The sequence below is a fragment of the Penicillium brevicompactum genome, assembly GCF_028827555.1.
Source record: "Penicillium brevicompactum strain IBT 35665 chromosome Unknown utg000001l_segment0_segment0, whole genome shotgun sequence".
Classification (NCBI taxonomy): Eukaryota; Fungi; Ascomycota; class Eurotiomycetes; order Eurotiales; family Aspergillaceae; genus Penicillium; species Penicillium brevicompactum.
Window position 1 is genome coordinate 1096891 of NW_026623203.1, and position 24044 is coordinate 1120934.

At 45.2% G+C, this 24044-nt stretch overlaps 6 protein-coding genes across 6 annotated transcripts; 4 read left to right on the forward strand and 2 right to left on the reverse strand.

Moving 5' to 3' along the window:
• Positions 1-172: 172 nt before the first annotated feature.
• Positions 173-3516, reverse strand: N7506_000220 (DUF3723 domain-containing protein; the record flags this gene model as incomplete). Its single annotated transcript, XM_056949516.1, has 3 exons — positions 173-2707; positions 2756-3048; positions 3099-3516. The coding sequence occupies 3 exons, from the start codon at positions 3514-3516 to the stop codon at positions 173-175; spliced, it is 3246 nt and encodes a 1081-aa protein (XP_056815431.1).
• A 259-nt stretch (positions 3517-3775) lies between these two features.
• N7506_000221 (uncharacterized protein) lies at positions 3776-4924 on the forward strand (the record flags this gene model as incomplete). Its single annotated transcript, XM_056949517.1, has 4 exons — positions 3776-4354; positions 4403-4502; positions 4551-4765; positions 4823-4924. 4 exons carry the CDS (start codon positions 3776-3778, stop codon positions 4922-4924), a joined length of 996 nt encoding a protein of 331 aa, XP_056815432.1.
• A 3013-nt stretch (positions 4925-7937) lies between these two features.
• N7506_000222 (ferric reductase family protein) lies at positions 7938-9729 on the forward strand (the record flags this gene model as incomplete). The annotated part of the gene is made up of 4 exons (XM_056949518.1): positions 7938-8426; positions 8486-9218; positions 9272-9339; positions 9391-9729. The coding sequence occupies 4 exons, from the start codon at positions 7938-7940 to the stop codon at positions 9727-9729; spliced, it is 1629 nt and encodes a 542-aa protein (XP_056815433.1).
• Positions 9730-16109: 6380 nt separating this feature from the next.
• N7506_000223 (uncharacterized protein) lies at positions 16110-16664 on the forward strand (the record flags this gene model as incomplete). Its single annotated transcript, XM_056949519.1, has 1 exon — positions 16110-16664. One exon carries the CDS (start codon positions 16110-16112, stop codon positions 16662-16664), a length of 555 nt encoding a protein of 184 aa, XP_056815434.1.
• A 694-nt stretch (positions 16665-17358) lies between these two features.
• N7506_000224 (putative glutamine rich protein) lies at positions 17359-18103 on the forward strand (the record flags this gene model as incomplete). Its single annotated transcript, XM_056949520.1, has 2 exons — positions 17359-17563; positions 17625-18103. 2 exons carry the CDS (start codon positions 17359-17361, stop codon positions 18101-18103), a joined length of 684 nt encoding a protein of 227 aa, XP_056815435.1.
• A 4327-nt stretch (positions 18104-22430) lies between these two features.
• Positions 22431-23657, reverse strand: N7506_000225 (DUF2786 domain-containing protein; the record flags this gene model as incomplete). Its single annotated transcript, XM_056949521.1, has 1 exon — positions 22431-23657. The coding sequence occupies one exon, from the start codon at positions 23655-23657 to the stop codon at positions 22431-22433; it is 1227 nt and encodes a 408-aa protein (XP_056815436.1).
• Positions 23658-24044: the final 387 nt, after the last annotated feature.

Sequence of the window (24044 nt, forward strand, 5' to 3'; positions counted from 1 at the left end):
TGCAGATCCACATTGGACGTACGTCCAAATCCCTTCGGCTTGGTGGGCTTTCGAACTGTCAACTGGCGGCCACCCTGGCTTAGTAACCATAAGGGTCCTCGGTCTTCTGACTACAGTCTATATGGGTCGCAGGTATTTTGACCTAAAGTGCTTCCTTTCATTTTTTGTAGGTCTACTGTCGGCGTTTTGTAAGCCTATCATGATCACAATCGGCTTGGAGTACCCGTGCGACTGAATTCACCGTTTCTTCGCTCACAACTAGATCGGTGCCGAACGTCATAAATATCGTGTTCGTGCCATCCTCAATTGCCGCATTAAAGCACTGTCCAGGGGCGACCTGCCGCAGATTCTGGTCATAGAACGTTGCCTGGCGTTCTCGCGCATTCTTGGACGCCATTCGCTCAACAGGAGATGGGTCAGATGGATCAACCACCATTTGGTGGACCACGTGATTCCAGACGCCGTGTTTATCACGGGCACGAAACAGTATTGTCACAGCAGGATGCTTGGCTACCTGCTGCGAAGAGACCGGTGGTACAGACTCCGAAAATTGCGTTTCCTGCTCCGACCGAGCATTCATAGTTCCATGGCGTTCAAAGTTCTGATCAATTGAGCTCGAGATTTCCGGCTGTAGTTCGAAATATTCTGAGTCTGATTTTTCTTCCAGCACATGTTGGTGGTTTTGAGTCAGATCAACTTGACTAGCCACAAGCCATGAAGGTCGCCTTTCGTCCATCTCCAACAAACGACGATTTTGCGCGTCGAGGAAATCAATCTGAGTGGTAGGTCTTGTTGTCTGTTCCTGAGCAGCCGTTTGCAACAGTGCGTTTATATCATGCTCTAGAATTTCCTGTGGTGGTATTGATAACTTTGTGTTTCGTCTGTGTCGTTGTGTGCTGTCGTATGGTCTGAACCTGGTCTTCTCTCGCAGCGCTGCACTTCTGCCCACAGTCCTAGAGAGCCCCGTTTTGATCTCCGATGCCCCACGTCCTTCCAAAATTTCCAGTGTTTTTTCAACTTCTTCCGCTGAAGAAATTTGCGCTGTTGTCTCTATCCCTTCATTCCCTTGTTCGCTTGCATGGTCTTCCATGCTGGCATCTTCCGGGTATTCTCCAGGGATACTTTCCTCACTCCCTCCCTGCGGCCGCTCATCCTCAAATCCCAATTCAGCGCGACTATCTTCCAATTCTTCATCTTGGCTGAAATCATGGTCTTCCTCAGCGAGTTGACCATCCTCGAGTTGATCGGCTGCGGCGGGTTCCATAACGGGAATACCCTGCTCGTTTCCAACTATTGTACCCCTGCTTCCAAGAAGTCCCGATTCGGTCTCGACTGTTGACTGTAATGCCTCTTCTATTCCACCCCCTCTGCCTTCTGATATAATGCCCGCTGTTTCCGTGTCAGGCCCGGAAGATAAAACTGATAATTTTCTCGAATAAGACAAAGGATTACGGTCGGCATGTGAGGATCGGTGCCTTCGCTGCTGTCGTTGCTGTCGTCTCCATAACTTCTTCGCTTTCTTCTGCTGACGTCGCTCTCGTCGTGCATCTTTCGAGCATTGCCGCTCTAAGCTGCTATGCTGCCCGGCTCCTGTACCCCTAGACCTAAACCCTTCGCCTTCAACTTGAGGTGAACAATTGCCTGGAACAAAAAGCGGAGACGTCGGCAAGTCTGGAGTTGGATGTCTACCCACTGTGTCGTCATTTTCACGGGGTTTGGGCAGCTCGCCGAAGAATTTAAAGTAGACACTTCTCCTCACCAAAATGGAAGTAGCTTTTCGTTCCCTTTGAGGAGAATCGCCATGAAGTTGGTCGAAGAAAAGGAATTGACGGTCTTGTAATTGAGCTTCTGCTTGCGGATATCCACATCGAGATTCTTTCTTGCATTCTCTTCCATCAACGAATTGCACTGAAAGCTTATGGTTAAGAGGGACTGCCTTCAAGAAGCACTCGGTGACTGTATTGATCAGAGACTCAATTTCTTCCTCGTTGTACCGATAGCAGTCTGGTCGCCGGGCTCTTAAAAGAGCATCTTGCGCGATTTGCCGATCTGGCGACTCCTGGATGAGTTGCTCGATTTGTGGCGATCGAAACCCAAGTCTCTTTGCGAGAACAGCCATATCATACAGTATCATAGGCTCCACCCTCTCACTATTAGGCTTCGCTGTAAGCCCTTTCTTCTGTGACTTTTTGGATAACTTTGGGTAGTGACGCATAGCATAGAGCCAGAGTTGTCGATACCCAATTTCTGCTGGGTCCCCCTGGGAGTGCGAATAAGTCCTAAACCCATCTTCGGTTGTTTGTATCAGAAGCTGCGCATGGGTGGGATCAAAAGACAAGAAGGCCGCGCGCATGGCGGTTCTAATAGTTGGGAAAGATCTGGAAGGTGTGATAAGTCGTTTGATGCACTGCGCGCATGATTCTAGGTACCAGAGATCTTTGAAGAAAGTATAAAGAGATGGAATTATGCCCTCTGTCCTCTTCATACGCTTCCAAATCAATCTTCGTTCAGATTCTGTGAAGTTTGAGAATACTTCGCCACTGTGTAAAAGCCCTTTTACGGTTGTTCTATCCTTCGAGGAGACTCCAGGTGCCAGGAGTTGCAATGTCTCCATTGTGAGAGGATCAACTTTCAGCATCTTAGCTCGATCGTGTCCCACAATTGCAGACCAGTATTGCAGCAGTCTATTTAGCGCGTGAACTATCTCCTACAAACGCAATCAGCACCTCTGTAATTCAGGGTCAGGCGACCTTACCTCGTCACAGTAAATAGCCAGAACCTGCGGAAGAGATCCGATTTGCATTCCATGTATCAGCAAGGAGGGCAAAACAAGTAACGAGTCAAAAGCAGCCCGGACACTCGGATGAGACTCAAGTCCGCGAAGCCGCCGGGCTTTGTTGTCTGACAGCCGCGCCAGCCATCGATTCTCGAAATGTGAATTTGCTTCATTTCGATATTGTCGAACTTTGAGGTAAATTTCACCATCGCTTGGAACTCTCTCATTCGAATATTCATCAACAAGGCTCGTTTGAAGATCGGGACTAATGTCTTGGGGATGTCAAAACCGCGGGAAAGCATGTGGTGGATTTCCGGCTTACCATCCGAATACAAGTCAACAGTCCACCATTGGTCGATCAATGGTAAATAGTGTTCTCCGGCCTTTAATCGATGTTGGCCATGAAGGCACTGTATGGACCCAGCAGAGAAATAAATGTGTGGGTAGCGATTCGGTTGATCGGTCATCAGGTCAGCGGCGTCTACCCGTCCTGCTTGAAGAGCCTCATGGAGATGCTGCCGTGATACAACCGCGCTCACATGGTTGTAGATATCAAGTCTTCGGCAACCTTCTTTGTCAAATATCTCACAGAGTCTTTCCACATTTTTCATGTTCATATGTTGCGAGACGGATGGGTGGGGGGTAATCTGGCTGATGTTGACCTTGGCTGTTCCTTGGTAAGTCCGACACCTTTCTGTCAGAATCCGCAACTCAGGATCTGTATATTTTGACTCGGCCATGGTGCTGGTGAAGCAGAATAAACGTAGCGGGGGATCATCGGTTTTTTATATATATTTAATTGATTCTGGCCTTAGAGAAGAAAGGCTCCACCAAGCTGATTCAGCGTCCTGGTGACCAATCTGACTGCAAAAGCTGGGGCTGGCCCCCAAACAAATTTAGTTCCATTAATGCAATTGCATTATAAATAGACCTCTTCGCCTTCAAGCACTATACGTTTTCACCTCATTTCCTTTTCGCCCATCTTGATCTGGCCCAAATATGTCGAAACAAGATAAGCACTGCACGGCGGTTGACTTCAAGAGCTACCAAGAACGGCTTGCGAATAACCCATCACTAGAGGCACCCTTGAGCAAACAGCCACACCGGTTTGATGCAACCACCCAATTGGACAGTATTTCCAACTCAAAAAAGAGAAAACCGTCTCCCCGGAGCGAACATATACGGAAGGGTGTAAGTGGAGGCCAAACACGCTTTGTCTTACCTCAGATGTGCGAGGAAGGTACATCTCACGGGTTAATCGTGAAGGAAGAATCACCCTGGGACACATATCGTCGGACACTCAGGTGTAATCTAGCAGGTGAGGTGTTCATTGCAGCTCGCCGTTCCCGTCCGTCCGAGATAGTAGCCATTCGGGAGTACACCAAAGACGACGTGGCCAAAATGCGACGACTGTATGATATGCTTGACCACGATAATGTATTGACGGCCCGAGAGTGCTTCGTCAATGACGGCTGCATGTACGCTCTCGTCAACGACCTCCAGCTCACTTTGGAGCAGCTTGTGGGGTGTCGGTCTCTATATCCTACGGAGGCGGAATTAGCTTCCATGGTTTGGCAGGTATGTGGCTCTCGATACTTCAGCCATCTTAAGCTCACAAAAGTGCAGATTTTGAATGGTTTATGTTACCTCAATGAAACTGGATTAGAACACCAGTCTCTGACGTGCCGGAATATTCTTCTTGGCCTAGATGGCGTTATCAAGATCGGTAAGTGGCAGTTCCGTCCTTCGAGATTATTATTCTAACTCCCCGTAGCCAGCCTGGAGATGTGCGTGGAACGTCCGCCGGGTCAGACACAGAACATATACATTAAAACACTCGCTTCCATCACGATGGAAATCATGCAGAAGTATGTGAAAGATGATGGAATGGTGGGAGTAGATGACGTGGATCGTTGGCCTGTCGACTCGGATGCCTTCGGGTTTCTTTCCGCCCTCTCGACAGCAAAATCCATTGAATCCTTAAAAGAGGTACGTACCCAAGCCACCACCTCACGACTTGATGAACATAAAACCGACGTTTATCAGCAACCGCTTGTCCGCGAAAAACGCCGATCGGTAGGAGAGTTGATGCTTATTGCTCGGTCTATTTCAGTCGCTGCAAGGATGTTCTATTCCTACGAGAGGTAGTAGGAAATGATCCCTTTCAAGAAATTGTGGAATTGGTCTGCAGATGACTTTCAAGGGCTCTATGCTCTACCTAATGCCATTAGCCTTCAGTAATGTCGAAAAGGCTGTCAGTAAATGCATCAAGTGTGTATCCAGAAAAATATCATCTATCATAGGTCGGGAAAGACATTAAACAGTGACAGCTAGTGTGCCCCGGCAAAAGGCTGTTAGTCAAGCTCTTCTGAGCACCAACGAAAATAAGAAGCAAGCAGTGCTATATTTGTTCATGTAGATCCTCAAACGTCGGTCAGATTCTAGCTAATCAGAACATCACGGTACATACAAAATCAATAGATACCAGACTTATGTGAGTAAACGAGAACGTGGGCTCAGTCTCGTTCAAAAAATCAAGATGGGTATGGAGCGTCTGCTTTAAATATGTGAGATGACCGGTGTACAAAGGGATCATGATGGCTGTGTTGACTCATGACTGGCGGGACACCACAGCCGACGAAAATCCTCAAATGAGTCACAGTATCAACCACTAATTTATTGAAGATCTTAGTGACAGTACACACGAGATGGTGCCACCCGCAGCCATGGGCCAGCGCGCGTATGGAGAAGATAAAGGACTGCTTGGAGGACATGATCGCATCACTTTAGCTGAGAGTGTGATTTAAAGATAATTCTGAGTCAGCAATCGCTCTCGAAAAAGGCCCCACCCTCTAGGGCACGGTTCCCTACGGGCTAAGAATTAGAGAAAGACAATGGCATCGTGAAAATAATATATTTGACTCAACACCTGCCAGACCCAGCCATAGTGTTAGAATCTCTGGAGAAAGATCAGATGGGAAGCAGCAAGTCTAGATAGAGAGTGGAGGTTAGGAACCATCCATTTTTCCAGCTTGCATGAGTTTGCTTCATCCTCCACGAGCGCCTCTAGGAAGATTTTGAGTTGGTCCGCGGAAAAGACATTATCAACTCCGAGCATGAGGCCAACTACCATAGACTCAAATGACCGATAAAAAGTAGTTAGGGCTGGGCAGCGATTGAGAACATAAATGGCCAACGTGTCCACCATTTTATTTTGAAAAGCTGTTCTTCTGCCTCTGTTCTAAGTCAGCAATACATGCATTCCAAAGAGGATATTTGAGCGTACATTTGATTTGCCAAGTCTTCACTGGCTAGTAAAATCACACCGAGTCCCATGCAAGTAGCAGTTTTCCACCAACGCTCGCCCCAGCGGCATTGATCGCTCAAAAAGTCTCGATCTTTTTTTTGCGGCACGAATTGGCTCCCATGAAAAGCTTGTAAAACAGCATCTCTGGCAATCGTGGAGATTGACCGGCGTTGTCGATCAAGCGGAAGACCATTTCTCTCACTTTCTTTCAAATCATTGACATGATTTTCGAAATGAACATGGATCCAAATCTGGGCAAGGCGGCGATTCACATCGTCTGACTTTGAAACTGAACCAGTAAACGAGTCCAGGTACCTCAAATATGCCACGCATGCCACCAGAGACGAATTTAAGCCATGCATGTCTATGCTAGGTAAGATATGCAAGCGACAGTTGACTAAAACAGACTTGAACGCGGCAATCAGGTCGTCAGATTGTATCATTGTGATCAAACTATCACCGCAGTCTTTGACGTCTCGGGCTTGTTTTTCGCTCATTTTCTCGCCAGTTGCAATATGACATATTGTTTTGATGCAGTCAACGCACTCAATTGCCTGGATCTGGGTATCGACTGACTTGCGTTTGTAAAAGGTTTTTCTTTCGATCTCTTTTAGATCTGGAAACTTGGGCTTTGATGAAGTGAGGACTCTTTTCTGGCGGTGATCATCATGACCGAAAGCGCTGGAATAATCTTCACTGGATTTTGAATAGTTAAGTTGTTCTTCTTGATGAATCACCAGGGGTTGGATTTCTGTGTTTACATATTTCGCAGAGGCATATGCACCTGGACTTGACTTTTGAAGACCTGATGTCACTGTAGCTTTTTTGCTGCCTGTAAAATGCGTCAAGTGTAAACTCCCATCTGACGGCAGAGAAACTCCTGGCCGTCCTGAATGTAGCTCAGGGGCATGTTCCAGTATTTGCTGACGCTCAGTATGGTGCTTTAAGCTGATAAAGCTGCATTGTGAGGTAGTCATATAGTTGTCATCACGGAGTGCCACTGGTGTGAGCCAAGCATTCCAATCAACAGGGTCATCGTCAGATACATGGGGTCCAGGGTCGCCTTCAGAGACTAAATTGTCTGGATCAAACGATACCATCATTCATGTGCTGCTAACTGACAATAATAAATCAGTGGTCAACTCGTCGCAATGGTAGGCTTCAAGGAGGGGTGTCTGGATCGCAGAAGAATTTATGTCAAGTAAAGTGCGAAGAGCACAGGCATTGAATTCGAGATATTTGGATAAATAAAGGAAGAGATCCAATTGACACAAGATAAAATAAACAATAGGATAGAGATGGGAAACGTCCCAAAAGTCGCATCTTGGAAGGTTACAACTGCGGGCCCTTTTGTTTGCGACACTTTTTGGGGGTCGCGACCTAAACGATAATTATTTCAAGCATTTGGCCACGATACTTCTCGCATGACCACAGTTTTCCCAACCCGCCACAAAACTGCATCATTGAAGTAAATTTTACCGGTCGCCATGTCTGAGTGAGCATCTTCGCCAACGCAACAGCAAGGTCATGATCAGAACGGAAACAATTTCTAAGAAATCGTGAGGTCAACCAGAATTGAAACAGATTCCGATCAGGGAATGGAGTACACCCTGTTTAACAATCGAAGTGTGCTGTGATTGGGGTACACAGGAGCTGATTACAGAAGCACAGAGTACACACTGTTCCTTGGACCGGGGAACACAGTGATGAAATGAACAGGTTTACGGTGACGGTGAAGAACATATTGGATGCAATAGTCAAACGTTGCAAAAGAGCTGTTCTATCCTGGATATAAGGCACCGTGATTTTCTTGCAATACTTCGCATTCTTTTGGTATCTAAGTACTGCCTGACAATGGAACTCACGATCTTTTACGCCATTGCAGCGGCATGCTTACTGACAGCACTTTTTCTCATTCGCATAGCCCCTTCCTGTCAGAACCTACTCAGAATTTCGTCATTTCTCATAACGAAACATTTAACATATCCATACTTGTGGAGTCACCATAGGCTAGTTGCTCCTTGCACTCGAGCCGATGCCTTGACATACATCACGTATGTTGTAACAAATGTGTTCCTTATTGCCTTCAACACCTCATCAACAACAATGGCTAGAGACCGCGCTGGAACCCTTTCAGTGATCAACATGAGTTTCTTGTTCTTGGCACACCATCTGGGATTTCTTGCAAATGCCATAGGTGTCTCTTTGATGACGTGCAAGCGCATTCACCGAGCTGTGGGCTGGATGACTGGCATTCTCCTCGTTTTACATATCATAATGGCGATGGCAGCTGATCGGAAGAGCTGGAATTTTCGTGAGAAGCCCAACATCTTCGCATTAATTGTTTGTCATCGCTCTCCCCCAACCTTCCCTGTCAAGTCTTTAGCGCTGATTTTTCTCAGAGTTCTGTGATTATGGCCGCAATTCTACTGTTATCCTTCCCTTTCGTTCGCCGTTTCCTCTACGAGTCATTCCTTCGAGTACATCAAGTCCTGGCCACAGCTTGCATATATTTTGTGTGGCGGCATCTGCCATCCAGTACTCTGCTGCCTCGGTTGTATGTTTATATTCCGCTTGGTATGATGCTGCTTGCATTTTTGGTCGAGCTTTTCCCATTTATCGTTAGGAACGGTGTTTTCCCGCCGCGTCCCTATTCTCGTGCCTCTATCAGATGTGATCGGGTGCAACAAACACCAACAGAGGGCAAAGAGGAAACGCCGCTTAAAATAAGGGTTGCACTTACAAGGCCCCTACATGTCGAGGCAGGCCAATACATAAGTCTCTGGATACCCGCAGCAAGCCTATTCTCCTGGGCCCAGACACACCCGTTCATGGTGACATCTTGGTCGCCAGAAAAGCAGGATGTACTGGAACTTTTTGTTCAACCTCGAAGAGGTCTCACTGAGACTATTTACCATCGTACAGCCCTAGATGGCTATACGTCCTTGACAGCATTTGTGGGCGGACCGTATGGAGTTCGCAAATCCGTAGACCATTACGAATGCGTCTTGGCAATCGCAACCGATTTCGGTATAGCAGGTGTCATCTCTTACCTAAAAAAGCTTCTCTACGGGTATAACACTTGCACATCACACGTGCGCCGGGTACATTTCGTGTGGGAGGTCCAAACATTAGGTAGGTTCGACCTCCACGTTCAAAGCGCAAGCCAGTCATGCTGAATTTCTCAGATATTGCGGTTGCAGCACAACCACTTCTCAACAGCTTGTTAAGCGATGATGTCTTGGATGATGGCTATGTGAGTTGAATAATCCTGTTCAAACATCCTCGCGCTGATCATGTGAAAAAGATACTTGAAATGTCTTTTTACGTGGCATCGAACCAGATGATAGAACACGGCAAGCCGTTCGGCCAGCATCGCCGTGCGACAGTTTTCAATGGAAAGCCTCGGTATGATGAAATTATATCAGAAGAGGCTTCCGGGCGAAACATAAAACGGCTGGAAAACACACATGAAGACCGCGGTGAGGTTCTGGTTATTAGTAAGTCCATCACCTTGAATGCCAAACCAAAGGCTAACTTCCTAGCATCCGCATCGCATGAAGTACGAAATCATCTGAGAGAATTAGTTCTTAAACACCTCGAACAAAGAGTCAGGTTACATGAGACGGAATTTCAACCTTCGTAACGACAGAGACCAACCTGTCAAGTAGAGGTGGAGAGATGGTAAAGCGAATAACCAATTGGCCACAAATCAATTCGCCGCCCTCCATTCAGACTTCACCAGTAGGATGACTAATCTACATGTCACAAGCAACACCTCACTCAGCGTCAGAGCTCGCCACAACTGGTGCATGGGTAGGCAAAGCCTAACCGCACACCCCCAACGCGCTCAATATGATTGAGCAAAATACCAAACACACCGCAAACCCGCATGGTTTGACCGCAGTCAACCGCAGAGAAACCACAAATACATAACTTATTCAATTAGGCCATGCCAAGGCCAAGACTCATAAAAGTGCTGACTGATATCAATTGGAACACCTGTACATAAGTGTTTTGGTTTGCAAGGTCCAGAATGGCAGTTCCTGGCGAGATATACTCAGCGTTACCACATTTATTTCTCAGGCACTCGTAACGTTGCTCGGAGCCGTTGTTAGTCTAAGATAAATATATCTCCTGATCGAGATTATTGCAAGCTGGATCATCTATCTTCCATCCAAACTATTGCGAGACAATCGTAGGGCTTAAGATTTCGTAAGCGACTATGCTCCTGTCAATTTGGCGCTTCCCTGTCAATCTTCGTAGCGTGGACCAAGAGCAAATCGCGTGCAATTCGTGACAGCATTGGGAATTCATGCTCGTGCTCTTTCCAATAGACCCGTAGCTGGAATGAAATTTTGGATAGTGTAGGAAAACGCTCCAGGTGCAGGAGTCGAAAGACCTTTCAATAGTGCGCGAGACATCTGCCATTACCGCCGAGGGTCTCTACGCAAAGCAACCATTTAAGACCAAATGATGTATATGTGCTCAGAAAGACTCACTTTAGAAAACCAGCAATTGAGTGGCATGGAGAAGCCCATAGAGAGCGAGAGCCAAGAGGCACTCGAAGAAGATGAGGCGCTGAAAGCAAATGAAGAAGATATTATATAATCAAAAATTGCTCCATAAATTTATGTTAAGTGACAGGTCAACTTTTCTTTATTTTGTGGGTTACAAAGGTTACCTATTTGGGTCTTGGGTTGGGTTTTCCAAAATATAACCTGCCCATGGGGTTGCTGACTAAGACCATACTCTACCCACGAGTTGGGTTTTCGTGGGCGGGTTTTGGCGAGGCCTGCACCGTACTACCAAGGTCGTTGAGAGTCTTACGACCATCAGGCAGATGGGGGTGCTGAAAATTCATCTGGCGCACCAGTAAAATCGCAATCCTCTTTTGTTGACATACAAGGTTTAGATACAGTTATGAAAGTTGCCACACCACAGGGGACTTGGGGTTCAACGCAATCCAGCAAACAAGACGACCGTTCGGTTGCCTAACTGACATATTTCTTCGCTGCTCCTTCCATTTATTTGATTACAAAGAGCTCGATTGTTTATCTATTGTTCGGTTGACATGTTTTGTTCTTGTATGACCTCCTCACAAAGCATCCGTAAAGTTCGTGTGACTTTCTTATAGCTAACCGAGCCGATAAGGAAGCAACAAAGCTCGCTTCGGTCTACCGAAAGGCGAACTTGAGTTTCTCGGTGGCCTGCTAAATTCAACACCGCTGAATTGAATGGCACAGTCTAGAAAATATATCAATGACCTGCGTATGAAGACTAGAGAATCTGCTCCGACAATCCGTTTCTCACCTGATCGGTTTCGCTGTAAAACGAGACAAATTTGTAGTCCTCAACTTGGTGACGAAATGCGGTACTAAGAAGTTCCAAGTCAAGTTGTAGTCTGGGCAGCTTCTCTCTTGCATCGCCGCGGAACAGATTCGAGAAAATTGTTTCAAACAACCCAGTGCGGCCCTCATTGATTTTCATGTGAGGGGTGCCAAAGAAAACAAGACCAGACCTTTTACCATTAGCTTCAAACGTTCTTCATTCGAGAATCAGTAGTAGGACCCACGTCGCGTGTTTTATCTCGGAATAAGCACGTTCTGCCGATGCGTGCACCAAAGCCTGTGTATCTTGTGAACAACAGCGCTTTAACTTTCTCACTCAACTCACCTGTTTTATCATGACACCTCCTAGGCCCTGGCACAGAAATATGATCCGCGAATCCTTTTTCATTCTTAGCCCCTGAATGGCTGAGTGGGTTCTAGAAAGCGATGATACCCACCTTAAATGACCATTGAGATTGGCACAGTCGTTGCAACATGACATTCGCTTCTTCTTGAACACCTTCAGCACTGCTGCAAAAAGTGCGAATAGAGTCGTATTCGTAAACAAACAACCGTACTCCCCAGCGGCTGTCTCGGAAAGACAGGTCTTGAAAGAAGGCTTTCAACCATCCTTCAGTGGGCTCCATGTTGGACGATTGCTGCCACGAAGAGTTTGAGCACTTTTCATCTGCATCCATAAAGTTAAGGCCATGGACAGCTATCACGCTGCTCATAGCGTAAGCGTTTGAAGGAGTGAAAATAAGGAAGTCGTATCCTACTTCATGGTATTTTGACTCAGGACACTTTTCGAGTCCAGATAGATTTGGCGTAGGGTCTAGGACTGTTGGTTAGCAAGCAATCCTCTGATAATATTGGCCCGAAACTAGTGAAATAGCTAACTAACCATGGCGAAGCCGGGACAGAAAAGATCTGTGTAGTAGTTTACAAATTTGAATGTTTGACAAGAAGGATCTCTCACGGCGAGGATAGAAGACTTTTTGGTTTATTATTAGCCGGGGAAGCCTTCGCATGATTCAGAGTGCCGTAAAGTAGCTTCCTAGGAGCCGGGTCAAAGGGACGTTCTTGGTAGAGGTAATATGCGCCTCGATATTAGTTCCTAGGAGCGCGCATCGATTTCTGAGGAGTAGAGCAACATTTTGCCAATGTAATTCCGAACTTCAGCGCCTCGGCTAATCTACTGGTACGATTCCTAGGAGCATACGAATAATGAGCATCAATATGGGTCCAGCCAGGCTGTCTCGTCGAAACGGGGCGCAATCATAATGCCTAGGAGCTTATGCCCTTCAATGCTGTTTATCTCCGACCCTTTCATTTTCTTTATTCTTGCATATGTTTATATCCAAGTAACTCTCGATATCCTGACTGACCCCCCAAAAACAAATTTCACGCTCTGAGTGCTCCCGGAACTTGTTGAAGCGTCTTTTGGGGGATAGGTGGCTCTTGGTGGCCGTCGGTGCTTGCGCCGCCTTAGTTCTTTGAGGTCCAGGAAAGATAGTCCTTTTCAATATTGGAACGAAGATTAACATTTCCAAAAAAGGATAAATAAACCAATACTCATAGAGTTTGCAGCAGGATGAGATACTTCTTCCAGTAGACTAGGAGGTGTCCGTGTATTACGAAATGCGCATGATCTGTGGTCGGCAGTGTTTTGTTGCCTTATTCCTTTCTGCGTTGGAAAAGGAATACATATAAATGAATGAAATAACAATTTGTTATTTTTTTCACCAAAATTGTAGTCGGGTTTCTAGAACAACCCAATCTTTTATACCGGCTGCCAATTTTCTCCTTCTCATTGACTTTCATACTTTAACGATTAGTACATTGTTTCACCGGTAAATATTGCCCGTATATTATAAATCAAAAAGCTCATATTTTATTAGTGTGATTGTAACTAGGAATTGAAGCTCAGAATATTGGAGAAAGATATTTATTGTCTGGCGCGACTTACGTACATCTCGAGGTATATGACTCGAAAAGTAGGTCAGCTCAACTTGCTGCCTGTGATCTACCTACTATAAAGCGATTTTCGAAAACAGTTTACCCCTCAGACACGCACACTTTGTTTGTCGGCTCGTATCCGGCATAACGCTAGGCCGGATGCAGCTAGTTCGTAAGGTTAGCTCTTCAATAAGTGGATAATATCTTACCACTTGTCCTAATAAGGGTCAAGCTTGTTTCGGGTACGAGCCGACGAACAAAGTGAATGTGTCTGAGGGGTAAACTGTTTCCGAAAATTGCTGTAGCAACGTATTGAATGTCTAAAAAATGAGCGGACCTATATTACTTAAATGAAAGAACGACGAGCATGGCCAGTCTCTTGTCTTCTATAAATTGATCCATGTCTGCCTCATCTAGGTTTCATGCCCTGAGATCCTCTTGAGTTAACTCCAAAATACTTTCTGTTTAAAAATTTAGACGACTCTTCTTTGTGAGAGTTCTGAACACAAGTACAATGTCACGTCCTACAGTATTATGAATATCGTGATCGATGCATGACTGCATAATATGATGATAGCATTACTGGACCCAAATTTAGATTCATGTTCATCTGCCGGCAATGAAGTGTCCAGGTGTTTGCAAAAGTGTCGCCTAACGGTTTGACCACTTACATATATTTCCCATACTTGTCTCAGATTCCCTAACTATCCTGGTCATCCCCAGTGCTCGGTTGGCAGGAAACTTCAAAACGTCTTCGTAAATAGTCTTATACCGTATAAATATCGACGATAGCTTTTTGATTTCCACAATTGATCGTCTGTGTACTAATTCCAGCACCGCGAAGATACGTATATCTTTTTTCCAGAGAAAGCAAACGCTATCAGGCCGCCCGGGGGCACTACATATACCGGACTTTCTCATGGCGAGGTACAAGGCTTACCATATATCAGTAAGCTTAATGACCCTGCTACAAGTAGGAGGCATGGCATAGATGGAATGAACACTTAGTGTGTGTTAGTCAAGAGAATGACTATAGTCAACTCCATAGTCACTCTGTACAAAATATAGAGACGGAGAAATTGTAGAGTTGAACTTATATAAATGATAATATTACGTACAGATTGATGCACCAAAGAACCCTCTGACACGTCTCTGCAAAGCCAGATTGTCTATATCAAGTTGAACATTGTTTTCATCCCACGTATTCCCCTTATCAGTACTTTTGTGCTACCAAGAATCCCACCAAAATTGCTATATTCCTAGGTAAAAAAATTATGATCGTATAAAACCTCAATACTTATAATATGTAGGCGCATGATACAGTAAAGAATTGTCTCTCGTCTCCATGTCAGACGCCTTTAGAGGAGATCTTGGCATCATAGTAGTAAACAGCAGACAATCTAGTACCGTGTGTCGTCCTGTATTCCGCCCTCCCCCGCATTTGTATCCTTACTTGGAAAGAGTGATCGAATTGAAAATCGAAAGTTTCTTGTTTTTGTTTTTCTCGGGCAGAATTCAGATCATGGAAATGACGGTGCTCGAATGTGCAGGTACCCGGTGGGCGTTTCACCGCATAGGGCATTTCATGTCACCGTGACGGGGCCTATACTGCATGCTTATTTTGAAATTCACTATCTGCAGGTCATATTTATGTGTCATGGTGGAAGAGATAAACACAAATATGGAAAAAAGCAATATTGAGCCTCAATAAATACCGTCACCAATTTGAAGATACACGACCAGAATGTAAGTATGGATATCAGCTGGTAGTCTTTCTTCTGTCCCTCCCTTTATTGATTTTTTGGTAGCGGTAGCGCATTGATGTCACTAAATGATTTCTTCGTGAAAGATACGCCGTGATTTACCAGATGGCATTGTTCTCACATGAAGAAGGAGGATGTGGGTTTAGAGAGTATTTCTTGCAACGCACTTTCCAGATCGATTGGTTATATCTTGGTTAAGATATATTGATCTTTCCTTAGGGGCATAGGTACGACCTGAAAAAGAAAATTATAGCTATGATTTTTCGTAGCACAACCTACAGTCAAATATTGCCCATCACAATTCCATCTACGCAGACCACTAATCTGATGCGCTCCAGAAAAATACTGACGGCTAAGAGGTGTTCTATTCAGTGCTCCTGACAAGTATCCTGACAAAAAGTCGAGATTTTTTTGAAAAGCAAGCTTTTCTTGCTGCTGGTGATTGAAACGGTCTATGCAGTATTAATACATAGTGTTATCAGTCAAGACTTTTTAAACCAGCCTGTATTATGTCCAAGGTTAGATTTATGGGTGAGTCAATTTTATTCGCTTCGAAAAATACGCAACATGAGAGCTGAGACGTGCAAGATCATTGGAGCCTCAAATCCCTGCTTGCTATGCTTCTCTTGTAAAAGTTAAATAAAGAGGGCGTTTGATTTTGTCCGGAATTGAAACCCACTCCATCACGCTAGCCAGACTTTCTGAGATATAAATTGTTTCATCTCTACTCTTCGATTTTTTATAATTCCAGAATCCATATCTCAAAAGTCAACCCCAAAAGAAGAAAAATCATTTCCGCATTTACCCATCTGCTGTAATATAAGGTACAGATATGATATGACACCATTCAAAGAGAATACTTCCCCTGATTCTTTATTCTCTGAAAAGATATGTGGGGCTAACATACTGAAGGCCAGAACAGATCAAAAAAGCAATATTGCCCGAACTGAAAGACAATTAGTCTTCCTATCATCATGTCTACGCAGCAGACCGATGGAGGCTTGACTAATGTCCATACTGATGAACATGGTCAGTGTCTCACACCTGAGCGTTCCGCGTCTAGGACTAATGTTGTAGGAGGGTCTGTAGGGGGTGCAGCTTCACCAGATGGAGTTCAGGCTGCGGCTCCACCACGGCAAGCCCAGCTCGAAGCCCCACCAGAAGAAGGGCAAGCCCCGGTTCCACTAGGGCAGGCCCAGCCACCTGCCCCTTCGGTGACAAGCGCGCAATTACCTTCCCCGTCGGGGGGCTTAGAAGGCGACACAGACATGGACGATGCAGAGGAGCCATACAAGCCCAGTGATTCGGACCGTCGGTGTATGATTGCAGATATCCTCAGTGCCACAGATGACCCAAATACAATTCGACGTGCTTGGGAAAAGAATATTCCCGAAAACTGCAATATTAATTACAAGCAACTGATGGCTATTTTGCACCCTGATAAGGTTCCAACCTCAGAAAAAGCAGACGCCGAAAAAGCATTTCAAAGTGAGAATCTTTTAAGAATCAACGTCGAACTCTCTGGCTAATTAGTTTCAAGAGGTACAATGGGCCGGAGCGGAAATTGAAAAACTCTTTCCTGGGCAGGTAAACAAAAACCACCATTTCTTTCAGGGAGGAGGATCCGCCACCCAGCCACATGTTGAGGAGGACCTATGTTCATATCACAAAGCCGCTCACGAGGAAGCTACACAGCATATTGAGTCACTTTACGTTGGCCTTCAGAAAAACCCCCGTGTAAATATTCACCAAAGGCCTATTCCAGCGGAAATACGAAAGCCGGCTGAAGTACTTGACGAAATCAACAAGAAAATAAAAAATAGCAATCTTCTAATGAAGAAAGACCCCGAACTCGGCATCATCCGCTACACGGAACTTTTGGGGTCATGGAGACCCATCTTTCTGTCACCGGAAGTAGCACCTTCTCAGATGGAGGCGGTTAAAAAATTCTGCGACCAATTTCATTATCCAACAAAGTGGGCCGATTTTACTCATCTTCAGAAGGCGACAGGCAGCGTTCACAAATTAGCTTCGCAACATCGGTCAAGTCAAGCATCGACTTCTCACTTTGGCTCCAACCAAGCAGGCAGTCAGCTACAACATATCTCTACTGGCAGCAGTAAGAGAACAATCGCGTTGTTACCTCGACAGGTTGTACGTTCCATCAATCCCGGATATACATCAACTGGAGAGAGAATACGCATGATCCAACAACTTGGCATCATGGGTGCGCGCTTCGTAGTCGAGGACAGTATGGGTAGAATACGTCTTATGTCGAGCTCTGCTACTGGGGGCCAGCTTGCTATTGATGGAGCCAGAACTGCAGGAGTCCCTGACACCCTTCGAGGGGATGAGGCACTGGTCAGCCTTCGGAACCTCGTTCGAACGCAATTTGGTGGCACATACGGCTTAAATTGGGTAGCTGTTGGTGAGGTGGATCCCAAGCATGATAAGTTTCCTTTCACGCTAGTTGGCTTCTTTTTTTGAAGGTCCCAATGGAAATCCTCCATTGAAGGAGGTTGGCCTCTCCCGATCGGCTCTCAAAAAGATTATCTCGCCACAAGAAGCCGACAGACTCATTTCGGAAGTTTTGACTTGTGATTCCAATGTTGCTTTACAAGATGCTATTTTGAGCTTGTCTGGCCTAAGTTTAAAGTCTGGCGAAAATTCTTCTCTGCTTCCTGAATCTGGACTTGAGGCAACTCCACAAGCATCTCTCCTTGGATACAGCCAGCAACCCACCCAGCAGACTGCCCAAGGGACTCTGTTTGGATCTACCCAGAACCCTCAGATGCAGCAACCTGTCCAAGGATTTCTCTTCGGGTCTAACCGGAACCCCGCCCAGCAGACCGCGCAAAATCCTCTCTTTGGCTCTTTCCAGCAATCCCAGGCTCAGCAGGATCACAACCAACAGATAAGCGCCCAGCGGCTAAGTGACCAGAGAGAAAAGGCTCAGGAGGAACTGTAAAAAAACCGTGCTTTGGTTGTGAGTTTTATTGTGAAACACTTTCTACCTGCCTTCCAAAAATTACGTTCATATCCTCATGTTCCACACGCAATATTTATCTCTTGTACGTTTTCCTTTGTTATTGATAACTGACCCGCGGGCGGGTTAGTTGCCGAATTTTCAACAGCGAAAAATGCTACAATCTGACCAATACACACACATATATCTCCATTTCCTGTTCGCCTATCATGAATTGAGAACGGCTTTAGTTCGCAAAGTTGTTGAGCCATGAATCTGCCACGTGGACCAAAGACTTTTGTTAAAATGTGTTTTTCATACGTTTTGCACATTCTTGGGCTGTTATTTAAGACCGAAAGATCTTCCTGTTTAGTCTCTTGCTCCCCTAGTTGTTGTTCTGAAGAACAGCATATCGTATGTCGAAGTGAGGCCAACACAAACTTTGACCCTGTGTTCAGTGAGATATGATGGACCGAAGAAGTCAATTACCACTCTAGCAAAGTATGGTTGAAAGCTGGTCTTCTTTGCAAGTGACTGAAACTACCTAGTGAGGATGCACAGGCGAGTTCATTCTGAGCTTCGAATACCTGAGCGGCATCAACACCGTTCTCACATCAGAAACAGAAGCGTTTGAATAAACTTGACGAGCCTTTGCCAGTCTCCATCCATCCATCCATTCATCCATCCATCCATCCATCCATCCATCTATCCATGAATCCATTCAAGCCTGTATCAAATGCTAGTTTCGTGGTAAATCAAGGAATTTTTAATCTCTACCATATCTAACTGTTGTGATCTGAGGCTGGTGCAGATCAGGAACCAAGCCGCACCGTCGGAATTAGCTCCGAAGTGTCTATACAGACGACCAAGTTGATTAGAAATCAACCTGGCTCATTTTTATATATGTAGACACATGTATCACTCTGAGATAAAAAGACAATTCATGCCTCTGAACCACAACACTAACCACGGTTTGAGGGAAAATTTACTCATCTTTACTTGCTTTGCACACATAATGCTCTTCGAGTTAGAACATGACCAGGTAAATAGAAACACAGGCCAGACCAGTTGAACAACCGTGTAGAAGATTTTCGACAAAGGATCGCAACTTCACTACAGTTCGAAATCAGCTATATGTACCTCCAAACTCTTTCTTCTTGATTCGGAGAAACCAATCCCGACGCGCGCTAGGCCGAGTGAGGCCACCGCCTCAGAATTCTGGCAAAACTGTTATTGTAATATTTGTATGGTCAGCAATGAGTCATCGTCACAGTACCGTATATGACATGGAACCCCCTGGAATCACTTGGACCCACAGAGAGGCCGAAAATACCAGCGATGTTTAATGATTGTTGCTTTGTTATATTGATGTTGAAGCTATATATGGATTGAGGGGCACACCAGGGCAAGCATATAGCACTTTCCCGTAAAAATACATCTAGTCATGTCTTGATCCTGTACTGTAAAATACGCCTATCAGCCTAGAAAGCGGTCTGAAAGACGGAGCTTTCGATTTCTATCCAATCAGAACTCACGACCCTGGGATTTATTTTCCGGGAATCAAGTCACAAGACGAAAACTATCTGCTTGGTAATCAACTGACCAGATTTACTAAGCTATCGCTTCATCACCTTGTCTCTCTCCATGCACTTTGCCGGTTTCCAGGCTAAATTCAAACTTTTCCCTTGATCAGGGCAGCCATTATCTATATTACTGAATGAGTGACCCATAAAACCCCACGGTAAGGAATTCACCTTTACTCATGCTACAAGAGGTATGTACACAGATACGCGGGCGCCTAGCAAAACCAGATGCTATCTCAGTTCACCGACCATCCTCATATTATCCGCGCTGTTGTTGGCTCACTGATCGAAATTCGGCGCGTATCCTCGGCATGTTAGTAAACTTAATCAGTTGCTGGCTCATGTAAACGTGATTTGCCTGGGTCTCGAGAGGCACTTAACTGAACAGGTGACTTGAAGTACTGTCAACTAACCATCCGGTCACCCTCTCAACCCAACATGGAACTTCATTCGCCAATGAAACCAAACTTGAATAATTTTATGGATGCAATGAAGGCAGGAATAGTGCCATATAAGAATTATATTGGAATAGTATCAGCATCTATGTTTAGACCTCACAACTTTGCGTATCCCACGATAAACTTCGAGAAGCTCGGTGGTAATAGCTGTTTATTAGCTTTTGTCGATGTATAGGTTTTTGAAAGCACAGAGTCCTTTCAACATCCACCCAAATGATGCTGTATAATTTACAAACCTCTGCAGATCTTAAAATAGTAGTTTGCTCCAACTTATGTGAGGCATGGGATGTCTGTTTTTTCTCGTCTTTCTCTAAGGTTAACTCTAAGGTTAGACTATGAGAAAGGCTGCTACCGTCTTGCGTACTCTGAGTCCGCAAGAAAATGATGTGAAATGCTGTTCGTTGGTTCCGATTGAAGCATTCCCTTTTTTTCCAGCCTTGAATTTGGCACGATATATCTGCTCCAAAACTATAAATGGGTTGAATAGGCCTTCTCCATGTGGCCGTTAAAGGAACACTACGTTTGGCTGACAGCAACTTGATCTCCCAAGATATATTTTGCCTCGGTGTGAACATCCTTTTCAACAATCAAACCGATATCATGGGGAGAGTTTTGAATGTTGTTACAAGATTTCGGAAAAAGCACCCGACCAAAAAGTTTGAACTAAATCACGTGCCATTGTGCACGCCTCAGTCATACCTTGACAAGAAGATTTTCTATTCCGACTGGATGCCTAGGCCAGAATGGGAACACCATAGAGGCAAGGATTTTGTTGGGAACAAGTGTTGGATTTTCACGAGCCCAGATCACCCAGGCCTCCGTCTTGACGAGATGCAACTAAAGCTTTACCGAAACCTTTCCTTCCGACCGGTATTCGAGAATGGCGAAATAGAATACAAGCATACAGGGGACCCTCCACTTGAATGTATCACGAGCCGAGTTTCTTTGGAAAACGCAAGACCATATTGCGTCGGCAATTATATTTAGTCCACGTCGTTTGCTGGAGCTAGGATTGCCGTGCCTTGCTCGAGGCTTCTCGTATTGGCTCCTCCTTTAATAGACGGAGTCCCGATGTAGGGTAGCAGCGACCCTTGATTGAAGGAAGGCTTTGCGGGTCCACTTTGGTTTGAAATGTTACATAAATACAAGATTCTGGAAACTAGGAGACTGTTCTCAATAAAGTGAGTGCTATAGTTTACTAGATATGGAATTTTTTTATGTTCACTTCTATGTATACCTACACATAAGTCTGAAAAATTTCGAATAAATGTAATTTTCGGATTGCAGGGTTCCCCAATACACTATTATTGCGGCAACCAATCAGAGAGTTCTCTGAAAACTGATCGGAGATCGATATTGTAATGTGAAGATTGAATTCCAAGCGTATGATAGGCTTTGGTTTGATTGATAAATGTTTTGACTGCTTTGATGTTGGTTGATATAATTCCTACGAAGGTCACACCTGGGACAGCATGGATATACATAGCACTCAAATTTCTGTTTAACATTTCCCCGTTCTACTATACAACAGACGAATGGCGTTTCCTTTCCGCGATCATATAGATATGACATCAGCATGAAATAAGGTCTTAGTGCAATTCATTGCTCAACCATGGGTAGTTCTGGATCCAACCAGAACGTGGTAAGGAAGCACCTTGCACAATGCCGTTAATATCATCATGTCATGATGCCACTTAAATATCTCGCTGGTCTCTATTGGCTCATCCATATTGAATTAACATAGAAGTGAAGTTATTCAATTGGATGTAGTCATTCTGATATTGACAAGGGTGGATAAACTCCAGGCTCGTACATCCTGCATCATTTTCATATAACCGGTTGACCATAGAGCCATTCAATGCGGCATGTTTTTCCAGTATTTATCACCTGCGATGAGGAATGCTAGGCATCTGCACCCGAGCCCGGATCAACAGCTTGCCTCCACTCGGAAGGAAATAGACGCGAAATCCCAAACTCCAGATTTCCAAAGGTAACAAATCAATGTTGATTCGAGGTAACAAGAGCAAAAGTGGAAGATAATCCGAGTCATCAAACATTATCGGGTCCAAACAAATATTCAAAAATAGATAAATTCATATTATCAAAATACAGCTAATCCAACCGTCAAATCGTAACCTTATTGTATCACCCAAGTTGGTTGACCTGTCTGATTCCACCGCCACCTGTACCGGGTTTGAGAAAAATGTTCCTCGGAGAAGATCAACATACAGATATGTTCGGATTAGTATCCGAATGATAAATCACCGAAAAGGCCAAGCAAGAGAGTCCTCAGGCCAACGGCTGTCGACGGATTTGAATTTTCGAACTGTCCTGTTTACCGCGCTGATAAGCACATAGATCACGAACATTTGATGATCGCTTTCTACCGCTGCGTAGTTTGATATTGTTCTGCTTCAGATAGTCATCCGCAACCTGCTCCGCTGTTGCCCGGAACTGAGCAAGTTGCATTCCAGATTCCCAGGGAGATGTCACGGACGTAGGCGAAGACTCTGGTTTGACTGTGGCTTCTGAACCCATGCTGTATTTGGGAATTTCAATGGAATTCGATGGCTCTGAAGACTCATCTTTCACGAATCTGTTAATACTGTCGTCCAAGTCATCTCCGAAATTTTGAATTTGGGCGTCGTCAATGTTAAAGTCGGCCTTGAAAACAAGCACGTCAACCTCATCGGGCTCGCTATCGGAGTCCATACCGGAGTCAGCCATGTCTAAAGACGGGCTTTTTGGCACCAGAAGTTTGTCTTCAGAGTCTGAGGGGCTGCTTGAATCGGCCTTGGAGGTCGGTAGAAGATGTAGTCTGTTAACTTCTCGTTGACGCTTCTTTGATTCTTCGCTCTCTTTAGCCGCAATCAGATCTAGCTCTTTGCGTTGCACTTGCTCAAACTCTCTTTTCTTTTCACAATAGGCCATGGCCGCAAGCCCATCTGCCACCCCAAGTCGGTAACTGAATGTGGTTGTGCCGCCTTTATAGGCACCCGCCCAGTCCAGAATTTGGTTGTGAGCGAACTGAAACCCCATCGCTGCCGCAACAGTATTTTGAGCAATTCCAAAAAAAGTCCATTGCAAACTCGTGCGAAAATCGGTCGAAAAGGATTTGCAGTCGAATAGGGTACCCATTGTTGTTGCCAACTTCATCGCGAAAGCCTCCTTTGTAACCCTTTTCGACGAACTCCCGGTCCTTGTAATGCTCACGACGCTCCGTCCACCATAATGTGCCTTATTGCTGTTGTTGTCACTGGCCATAAGGTCCGCTTGGGTCACATTGTGATGGCTCATGAGCTTTTGAGATACAAAGAGAGCGGCTTTGGCTTCCGCTTCTGACGTGTTGGCATGGTGGGCGCGATTTAGACACTTTTGGATCCGATCCAGAATCCTCTTGTCGACAGGTGATGCAGCCTTGCTTAGAATTTCGTGAGCGGTTTCAATCACGGTTGCTTTCTGAACAGGCTTTCTAGCTGACCTCTTTCTTCCCGCTTGGGAGGCATGAGTGGTCATTTTGGGTATGGGCGCGTGATGAGCTGAGGATGAGGTAATGATCGCGAGGGAGAGACAGACAGAGAGAGAAAGTTACACTACCTTTATAGGACCTTTGTTTCACGCGATTCGATACATAAAGCTGCTAGTGGTGTCTTGAACTTGATTCCTTCAGTTGTTGGCACACAACCGTGCGCACTTTGTGATGAGAAGGGGATTTTGCGATTTGGTGTGTATTCCTTCCCCTCTGTCCATCATGTAGAGAGAACCAGTGGAAGAGAAAAACAGAATCATGGTTAGCTTCACCCTGGTCAAAAAAGGTGACGGGGATGTTGAAAGTCGATCATAAATCAATTCAGCAAGCCTATTCGGATGAGTATGCCATGGCCAATGGGTAATTCCAAGCCC